The sequence below is a fragment of the Trichoplax adhaerens genome, genomic scaffold (assembly GCF_000150275.1).
Source record: "Trichoplax adhaerens TRIADscaffold_2 genomic scaffold, whole genome shotgun sequence".
NCBI classification, from domain to species: domain Eukaryota; kingdom Metazoa; phylum Placozoa; class Uniplacotomia; order Trichoplacea; family Trichoplacidae; genus Trichoplax; species Trichoplax adhaerens.
In genome coordinates, this window is record NW_002060944.1 from 9,330,704 (window position 1) to 9,341,971 (window position 11,268).

Here is an 11,268-nt window from a genome sequence, read left to right on the forward strand (position 1 = left end):
AACGGTAACGTACCGGTACGACTCCAAAATCGCTCTTGTACAATTCCTGTATTTTCTCAACTGGTCACCCACTACAGTAGTAACCAACCAAACGAATCTGGAGCATCTGTATTACAGTCAATTCAGTATACGAATCTTGAACCATTCTCATACAAATCCTAGTGCAGCTTGCAACTGGTATACGCATGCGGCGTGGCCAACATTGGTCATGGCAAATGGGTATGGTGTACGACTGTCTGTCTGTACGCATACTCTACTTGACTTGAGTTAATACAGGCTCGAACTTCGTGTTCGAGAAGACGTCTATCGAATTTAGCGTCGCCATGGTCGCGCATGAACGTCACGTAGACTTGAATTACCGTACTGTACTGTACCGAACTGCGCTCTACGGTAGTCGACAGATACTACACAGCACTGTAGCACTGCACTACTTACTGTAAATTACTGTACCGAACCGGACCGAACCGGACCGTACTCGACTACACTACACAGTACTGTAGCAAAAAGCTCCTCACGTTCTACTGTTGTACTGTACACTGTACAGTAGAAAACCTTGTAGCTCTACACTCTACAGTACCAACAGTACAGCTACACGAGCACAGTCATGCAGCCGATGTACGACCGTAAAAAAGGTGAAAACCCCTGTCGGATCGTCAGAGATTTTATATCGTACTTCTAGCTACTGTACATTGCACGCAGGGTTACAGTACATTGCACGCAGGGCTACAGTACTCACGTACAGGAACTCGGCTGCCAGTGGTACTGCGCACACTGCAGTCCAGTGTTTAGCATCTGCCACTTCATTTTAGCATTGCAGCGGTCCTCCATTTTGATTTTTACTCGCTAAGCCAATCCAGCCCAATTTGTGTAAGTAGAACTGTATTGAACTAGTCTAATCATCGATCAAACCGATCGATCTTGACTGAGTTAGAATAGCATTTCTTAAAATGTAAATAGTAGACAACCACAAGCATGTTTGCATGAGTCGATGGCTCTCTCTCCGTTGCAAGGAGGCAGCCATCTTCGCATCTTTTTCAAACCGACAATAATGATAGGAAGAATCAATCCATCGTTGTTCATTGCAATGCTACAGAATATTAGCACACTTGAAACGGTCTTACAAGCTTTTCTTCTGGCTTTTCATTCAGTCCATCGTTACGGATACGAAATAAGTTATCAAAGGCAAATGATAGAATTAAAATCGCCATCCAGTAAACGACCACTTTGCTACTGATACTAAAGTATTATATTGGAAGCATTGTTACATACAGTGGATAATCTTGTTTTGCTAACCCTTCAATGTCAGCAATTTGTAATATTAAACCATTTGAAATGTCCAGGAGGCCTATCAAAACTGGGTTAACTTACTTCATTGATAGACAATACTGCCTGTTGATACTTTATAGATCATTTGAAAACTAAATGGTTGCATTGAGTGGACGCTTGGTACTACAGTTTCGCTAGCAAACGCAAAACGATAAATTGACATAGCTTTGACTTGCCTATCTCCATTTTTGTATGGAAATATACGCTTGATAGAAGCAATTTCTTTCACCAGCTATGCCATCAGGTAGAGGAATGGACATGGCTCCAACTTGAATGAATAGCATCTCCATTCTTTTCTTCTATTTCAACCGTCATGATTAAAATTGTGTAGTTTTCCAAAGTGCTGCTACATTGTGCTAGTGACAGTAGTGGAAGGAAGTGTTTACTTCTCGCAAGTGCAGCATCATATTAATATTAGCGTCCTTGGGGTAGTCTAACCTGTGTTTACATTTCTAGCTTGTTTCATGACTTATGTACTAAATTTTTACGCCTTGGCTCAGTAGATAATGTCGGAAGAGAAAGAAAAGATTGTTTTAAAGACGGCACCTTTTGACAACCGATTTCCCAACACTAATCAAACCAAGAACTGCTGGCAAAATTATGTTGACTATCAAAGATGTATTAAGGCGAAAGGAGAAGATTTCGAAGCTTGTCAGTATTTCAAAAGGATCTACAGAATAATGTGTCCCAATCATTGGGTAAATGAAAAAATTGATCCTTGTTAGTCAATATGCGCGTAATGGGTGATAATTAACTTTTCTTGTCTTGATACACTTGCCGCTATAGGTTGAGCAATGGGATGAACAAGTAGAAAATGGAACTTTTGCTGGAAGAATTTAAGTAAATTGTTTAAAGTAATGTTTGCTGTTGGATTAGTATGAAGGATATTATATGTGATAACGCCTGTTATCCTTGCTATGCAGTAGCTCACGGTTAAAACTTAGCCTATCTTGTCAAAGTGACGATTTTTTTCGTTCTATCATGACATCTTATTACTGTATTCTGTATTACATGCTTATGGTATAGAATAATAAATGTTTATTCTATGCATTAGCAAACTTGTAATATTTGAAAAGTTTATAGTATGATGTAAAAGTAGAATACATAAGCAGACTTGATTCCAAAGAGTAGCTGCAAGAAATAATATAATTACCCGACATTTTCCTGACTACAACTTATTGCCGATTGTACTGTACGATTACTCTCGGAAAATCACGTTTTATTTGTTGAGTGAGTATTACTGCTTCTGATCGGCACGTTTATAGATAATGCTGCTTCTTGGTGGCTACGTCCTTAACGGTATACAGTTTTATCAAGCTGCTAAAATTGTCCATGAAAAACGCTGTACAAGAAAGGCCATTCCATCATATGAGTCATAACGTACTAATTCATGTGTTGGTAAACAAGCCTGTACTACAGTACTTGCTTGAAATGACAAAACAATAGTTTTTGTTCAGAATCATAAGTTTAGAACCCTCATGAAATTGTCAGTTTGATAGCTTACAAGCATGATATAATTAGAAGGCATCGTTATGAAACAACGAAATCAGCAGTCACATATAATATTTGCTTATAACCAAGTATCAAATATACGTATAGAAATCAATTTTACAGACGACAGAGAATAGACAATGCAACATTTGGGAAAGGAGAGTAAATTCATACTAATCAAATTAGCAATCATACAGGATGTTTATGGTCAGGAAATCTCGTCAGGATATTATTAACTACTGAAGATTAAGAAAAAATTGAGATTAACAGAGGTAGTGGTTTCCAATACAATATTATTCTGCCACCAAATTTTAACCTGACTGCATTTCTCAACCTACCAAATGCTCAGATTACTCTATTTGTATTTGTAGCGTAGCCTCAAATATAGCTTAATAGATTGTGAAAATTGTGAGTAGAAAACCATAGATTGAGAGATTGTAGAGTGATATGATTCTAATTAAGGTCAATGAGCTAAATAAGGCTAACTAGTTACAGTACTCGTAAATATTGTAGCTCTGCTTAGAAATATCTGGTTAAGGTGCTGTAACACCAATGAATGCAAAGTAAGTTAGAATAATTAACAAGGTTGATTGGTACAAGACGTAATCCCATATAATAAAGTGAATTAAGTAAATTATTTTCCTAAGATACAGAGGTTTCATTTTTTATTAAACTTACAGTAGATTAGACACTTTATCACAATATTATAAATGTTGGTTAAATAGGATTCGAGGCATAAAATTCAGTCTCAGCTTAATATACTAGTTACTATATCTATTGAGAGTAACATTTCAAGAGTATACCAAAATTTACAGGCGTACTGAAATTTAATCGACTGATTTAAACTCGCCCTTTAATATTTTAATTCTATATAGTACAGATACCATCATTCTAAATGAAAACATTGGAAAACGTTTTATTAGGAGAGCGAAAAAAAGAGTTACTGAGTGTGTATATAGATATTAAGATATTGCTTATGTCGATGACTATCATCTCGGTGATGGCAATGAAAATATTTTTGACTGCAACTTTAATTATAAATATCGTTGTTTGAATTATTTAGAGATGGAAAATATAAATATTGCAACACGTATATCTGTATAGTTATATCTAGATTAAATTTTAATTAAAGTTTCAGCCTGCAAGATAAACATTATTTACTTGCTGTACTTATAAATAATTGTTTCAGAAAAGCAAAGAAAATGATAATGGTATTTATAACATTATGTATTGGAATAGGAACTAAACTATTCGGCTAATAGGGTACGAGTATCATGCCGTTGATCACGAGTATTCTTAATTAATAGCTTTGCTAGATAGAATATATGGCTTCAAACCATAAATTAGTTGACGTTTCGTCATTCTGATTACATCGGAAGTCAAGATTGGCACTACTTGAGATGAAATAGCTGAATAGATGCCTTATTTTAGTTAATTCGGCATAATTGCCATCTATAAACGTTATTCCACAAGTTTTAGTTTCGTAACCACGCTACGTAAGGATGTAATAGAAAAATTGCTGATAATAAAATCTGCAGTCTACACTGCCTGATCCCGGTATGTTAGCGTAGTCGACCAACTGACAACGTTAAAATCTCCAGTAGGGAAATCAAAGTTTGCAAATTGACCTCGTACATAATCTCGACAATCAAGTGGTACTGAATCGAAATTACTTGTAAGCCTTCAGGGAGTTATTCCTGTTAAATCTCGTATTTCTTCCATCCGACTCTTCGACATGCGATAACTAGACCAGTTAGGATTAAACTCATCAATTGGATTATAGTAGTTATAGCCTAGTATTTCATATGGCTTCATCATCTTATTCCTGTCCTACCATGAAACAACAAGGGTGTACAGTTAATGTACACATATTCTTCCTCCGACATAAAGTTGCGGTAGACATGATACGGGCGATCACGTTGTCAAAGACCAAATACTTCCCATTTTAACATAGCCGACACATCGTAAATCATTGAGTACCGTATAATATAATTGTCACTGCAAAATTAAGTTGACTTCATATTTATCTATACCGAAGATAGACCAACAACAATGGATGGCTTAAATATCTGTGCATAACATGCATCAAGTCACTGGAAATGAATTAAAATTTATTTATTTCTGTACGACAGATTTTCATACAGAAGTATTATAAATAAGACTATGATTTACTGCTAATAATATTTTATAGTATATGCTCTTTTATTGTATACAACATCAAAATTGATTAAAACTATCGCAATTTGCAAGATTATTACTGATAATATATGTTGATTAAGTTTGATATATAATCCTGAAAGATATTTGAGCTAGGCTACATTTACTGTAGTGGTATTCAGGTTAGTCAACTTTATCTTCTGAATAGGTCTCTGACATTAAAGTAGAAATGATCTTATGATATACGTATATTTCATGAACTTCTGCAGCGACAAAGATAGCAATAAGATTAGCGTCCAAAGTTTCATGTCCTTGATAATAAAATAGATTATTTAAAAAGAATATATTGCACTGAAAACGAACTAGAAACGATAGAAAATTACTAATATTACGTCGATAGAAGAAAAGCTAGCAGTTGTAGTAGTCACAAAATCAACGTTATGCTTTTTAAATATACGCACAAAAGCATAAATAAGAGCCGTGCTGTACGCTATCAACTGTTGGTGTTCTGCCTGTATTTATTTTGAAATCGATCACGTTTCGTTGATGATGCTAATTGCGCTTTAAGTTCATGCACATAAATTTAATGTATAACCATCCTACAGATAGCTAATATCGATCATTGTTTAATAGCTTTATGCCAATTAAATTTATTTATTTACAGTGTTACCATGCTAGGTAATTATGTTCTTGTTCTCTTAAGTCGATTAATACAATATTACATCATCAAAGAATGCTAATGTTAATCGAAATAATGCAGCTCGGTTTTATAAATAAATGCAAAGATTTAAACCTAATTACATAAACAATCTAGTTTATCTTCATGTATGGATTTGTACAGGATGAGGATGATAAGTTTGATTTCAATTTAGGGTAAGTAAATGGCGAGAAAAGCTTTAGATAGCTGCAATTGTTGAAATGAATGTATATATATATCGCAAACTGAATTAGAATCAGACAGAATCAGCTTCAGACCGATTGAAAATAATTTAGGATCTCATTAGTATGATTTAGTAGTCAGAATGGTTTCAACAAATATCAGCTACCGTAAAGACTTTCTATCGTATAATATGCAGCTACATTATAAGCATTATATAAAATTAGACTTATAATGGAGCCGATGTGTATAATGCTCCTAGTTATACTGACAGGATGCTCCACCAACGCTATATGTGTTTAATATCAGAATGCTTTCATCGCTATCTTGGAACCTGGAAATTTGTCAATATAAGTACTAAAATAGATCAATTAATTAATAAGTGATAAGATTAGTAGTACCCTATTCAGACGAATAGAAAGGCTAGTAATCACTATTGGCACTGGCTTTTCCTGCCACGAAAGTCTTTCTATTTTAATTTTTTCGACACAGTAACGAAGACATTTACTTTTAAACTATATATTATTGTATAGCGCAAGTGAAAGAAACTACCAAACTCCCACAAACAATAATTACTCTTTTGAAGAAAATAGGGTGTGTATCGCCGCCCCTTAGAAATCGCTGTCCTCCTATACAAATCATGTAAATCTTATATTGTCAAGTTAATATGTGTGCACCACAAATTTAGTGGAAGGGTATTTAAGGACGAGCGAATGCTCAGTTCCTGAGTTCATTATAAGATCGTGTACGAGAAGGTACTCGGCTACTCTACTAATAACAACTATACTAATCTTTTAGAACAGTCTTATCCCTGTGTGACCGAAAGTAGTAAAGGACTACCATACAGTAGATCTCAAGGTGTAGTGAAGCAAGGCATAAGTAATCTATTAGTTTAGTGTAGTAGTTCGCAACATAAGTTTTGTGACAATATGATAAGCCTAATGGCCTCAATATTATAGATTGTATAGCTATTAGGATTAGAAAATTTAAATAAGACAGGACAGGACTGTTGCGGAGTAACTTTTGCGTAGCAGTCATAGTACACGGTATACGAGGTATATTCGTACGTATTTGTAATACGCGTATAATTTGGACTAACCTAGTCTATACAGGGCATAAAATTAGACTAGCCCAGAATATTTCCGATTATACTTTGGAGTGGATGCAGTCTAAAGAGGTTCATCGATATCTAAGTGCAGCGTCTGATAACTGATATTTACTTTATAATAATATATTACCTAAATATTATTAATTGCATCACTGTTAGGATTAGATAACGTAAATAGAGCCAAAAAGGACTGTTACAGAGTTACTTTTAAGTAGCACCCGTAGTATAGGTTTTATAAAATAAATTTGCTGGCAATGTATAGATAGTAGTTAATCCACGATAGTTTATATAGGTACTAGTAATATATAACCTAGATTAGAAAAGACTATACCCGTATATAAACTAGACTAGCTCAGCACATTTCCGAATTTAGTTTGGAGGAGGTATAATCTGGGCTGGTTCATCGATATCTAAGTATTGATAACGGATGTTTACGTAGCAATAACATACTAGGATTTGAATATTTAATTACAGATTAATTTCAGTCTGATCATCTAAAGCAATATTAGGACTTTAATAACTTGAAAAATCATTATCTACTATCTGCAATTACTACTCGTAGCAAAGTACGGTGCACAAATCTGATAATTTTATAAAATGCTATTAGATTAATTTACGTATATTTCATGTACTGTAAGTCCGATTTGCACACTCTGCTCTACTTAATATGGCTTAAACGCCAAGCATGTTGAGAAACAATCAAACATAAATTTATTTATTTAACATCTTTGAAGAATGCGGTATATCAACGAACAACTCTACAAATTGTAAATCGCTACCGTTTGCAAACGAAAAAATAAGAAAACAAAAGACCGAAACAGTCAAAAACCTTACAAAGACAACTTGAATTTCACTTGCATTCCACCGGTGACGAATGCTGGCCTTTAAACTCCTAATTCAATCTCAAAAAAATGATTTTTTCCCCTTAATTTCTAACTATGCCGCCATTTATAGGATTTTTAGAGCTCTTGATCGCCTCTAGAGTAAAACTTAACACATATTGACCTAACATGCCTAAAATTATCTTTAATAATCTGCTTGATTTAGTAATTAATTACGCAAAGTCCCGACAAAAATACTTTATGACTTCCTTAAAAAATGGCCATAAAACTAATCAAAAAATCATGAAATACATCAAATTTTTATATCTCTTATCAATTTTATCTATTAAACAATATAAAAAGCTTATAGTTGATCTTAAAAAGCAAGATTGAACTAAAATACAAAAACTTGAACAATAAAGATCATTTCCGCCATCTTAATCATTTTAGTTAGGGTTAATGTGCTATATACATTATTATGTTGGACATTATTGGAAGAGTCATTATATATAAAGCACTACAACAAGATTCAGATGGTAAGATCTATGGATTAATTATCAATCAGAACGAGACTACTTCTAGTGATAATTTATTCAAGATTGCAGATGACTTGGTTATCGTGAATTAATGAATTGAAAAACATATTTATAATTAAAAATCGCGCATAGGAGTTTATAAGCTCATGATAATGTAACTTAGGTTCTTGTTTGCTTATTGATGGTTTATTATAACATTACAGTTCTGAATTATTGCAGTGAAAGTCTTTATTTTCTTACATGCTATCTAGGCGTGAACTGTTGCCAAGCCAGATTTGGATTACTTTAAAATCCACCAAATTAATCCGAACTACTATTATCGGAGCCCTCTAAAAAATCTGAAAAATTCGACTAACTGTTTCGTAATTGTGATGGAGGGTCCGAAGAGTCAGATGTAGTTTTAGTTGCCATGCAGAGAATTGCATAAAGAGCTTAAGAAAGGAGGATACTTTATTGTAGATAGTAGTTAGGTACAATGTGATAATTACGGTAGATCAGCGTGGTAGCTGCCGTGAGTAAAGTATGAATACTAACTGTAACTAATAATGCAACTTAAGAAATCTAAGGTAGAAAACGGCGGTATTTATTGCTATAGCATTAGAATACAGGCAGAGAACATGATTATAGGATTAGATACAACATATACCATAACAGGTTACAACATATCTGATGATTGTAGCAAACAACGAGTACTGTAATAACTAAATACAGTAGTCTATATGTGAATGTGAAGTAAGCTGACTGTAGATATGTCTAAATATAAGAGCAATACAACATGTCTATATTGAAGAGTAGAATATAGTTACAGTATATTCTAAATACACTACAGTAATCTCATCGCGTTAGTTTATTCTGAGAACTAATTGGCTAGATTGTGCATCATCTCGGTTAAAAATTCAGTACTAACATCGGTATCAGTGCCGTCACTTGAAATTGCTAAGAAACCAAATATATCTGTATCAGTATCGTTATTAGAATTGCTTAAAGATACATATGTATGATTGCTAGAACTACTATCATCGTTGCTTGAAGTTATTGAAGACGTGGCAGACTTTGAGTAGCTTGAAGATTCATTATCTGTATTTCTGGTATAGTATTTCCTTTTTTCTCCATAAAAGATATCAGTTTCGGTATCCTGGTCACAGCAATCCGTCTGATTATCAACCTTAACAAAAACAAACTCTCTTAACCTATTCGCGGCCAGTGCATTTTCTCTACTTTTTGTTTTTCGATGGCAATAACCAGGATACCTTTCAGGCCCAAAAGATCTTTTAGCACATAAGCTATAACTATTAGATTCTGCTGCAGCAGTAATATTATAAATATACCCTTGGTAAAATGCCCATTTTTCCTCCGTTTGCGCTAGAGTAATATGAATTCTGCCTCCTTTATCCTGTACTTTAGATGATGATTCAAAGAATCGCTTGAGTATCAGAGGCAAAGTTTGTTCTCGATAACCTGATCCATCATGAGGGCAATTCCAGTGGATACGATCAAATTTTTCATTTTTTGTTTGCGAATGCTCATGGATTTTCTCTGCGTCTAGGCCCAAAATTACTGTTACTCCACGACTTTTTAATCCTTCGATGCGACGGCAAAACTTGCTACAAAATTCACGTTTATAATGCTGGCCATTTTTTTTATCACAATAACCACATGACATTTCATTGCGTTCATTTAGAGGATTAATTTCTGAGGCAGTAATAGATTCCCCTAAATTTGGATGGTTACCTTTATGCTTCTTGAGCAATGACCAAATACCGCGAAAAGTATTTTCTCCGACAAATAGTCTCTTTTTATGATTTCCGCTACATTTGCGGTTTTTTGACTTTGCGGCCATCTCCCTAGCTAACTTTATCGCTCGGGTTTAGAATATCGCTTTAGCTACAGTGATAACTAGAAGATTCTTTTCTGCAAACCCACTGCAGTATTTACTTATCGTTTCTGCTATAAAAATGTAGTATTAATCTTTCTGTTTTATTGGAAAATAATCGGTACTTTTCTACTCTTCCTACTCATACAGCAAAAACTTTTGCAACTTCTAGAGCTTGATACACTACGCGGCTGCTTTTCATATAAACTGGTTCTAATACACTTTATTAAACATCGTTCATTAGTACAGGTATGAATACATGACATAATTCTTAGTGAATAGAGTGGGGGTAACTTGTATATTATCTACGATAAGGGATACTTAGGAACGCGGAAGTGAAAACTAAAGTAGCTCAGTTGTGAGATAGGTCTTCTCTATCTGTTGTGTCTACAATAGCAGTAATAAGCAAACTATGACAACAACAAATACATTTATTCTACCATTTAGGCGGTAGTTTGATTAATTAGAGTAATATTAGATCATTGTTCTAATATGGCAGCTATAACTATACACTAATATACGCGTATTTAATGATTATATACATGCGTGTTTATTTGTATCATTAGAGAGGGTCTTGCAACCGCATGATCTTTAGGCTGTTTTTAATTCTTAATGATTTAGTAACGACAATTGGCGATAGCGTATATAAAGTACATAGTCTATCGCATTCTGGCAATGGTCAACATATCCATTCATACCCGTACCTTGTTCTTTATGCATGCTTACTATATATATCTTAGAGGACGTTTGCAATTTTCCGATCTACTCTCTATAAGTTGCCTACACTGGGTGTTTAGAATGAACTTCACTACATCTCCTGAAGATAGGAAATTGTCAGCATTTAGAATTGTACTATAAGCTATAGATATTGAGAAGGATAAACCTGAGAGAAGGCATAGATGAGCTCGGATAGTAGTATATAACATAAACAATAACATATATAACATATATATATATATATACGATAATTTCTAGTAGTGACTTTAATTTTTTACGTTATAGATTTCGACGTTCGATTTGGAATTGAGGGATTGCTGTGCGATGTATATTATTACTTTGTAATATCTGCTAATATAGCC

The 11,268-nt window shown here is 34.1% G+C and overlaps 2 protein-coding genes across 2 annotated transcripts; one reads left to right on the forward strand and one right to left on the reverse strand.

The window, feature by feature from the left end:
* Window positions 1-1,832: 1,832 nt before the first annotated feature.
* TRIADDRAFT_21297 (uncharacterized protein) lies at window positions 1,833-2,166 on the forward strand (the record flags this gene model as incomplete). Its single annotated transcript, XM_002109648.1, has 2 exons — window positions 1,833-2,024; window positions 2,113-2,166. The coding sequence occupies 2 exons, from the start codon at window positions 1,833-1,835 to the stop codon at window positions 2,164-2,166; spliced, it is 246 nt and encodes an 81-aa protein (XP_002109684.1).
* Window positions 2,167-9,175: 7,009 nt separating this feature from the next.
* Window positions 9,176-10,156, reverse strand: TRIADDRAFT_53956 (uncharacterized protein; the record flags this gene model as incomplete). The annotated part of the gene is made up of 1 exon (XM_002110166.1): window positions 9,176-10,156. The coding sequence occupies one exon, from the start codon at window positions 10,154-10,156 to the stop codon at window positions 9,176-9,178; it is 981 nt and encodes a 326-aa protein (XP_002110202.1).
* Between the last annotated feature and the right edge of the window lie 1,112 nt (window positions 10,157-11,268).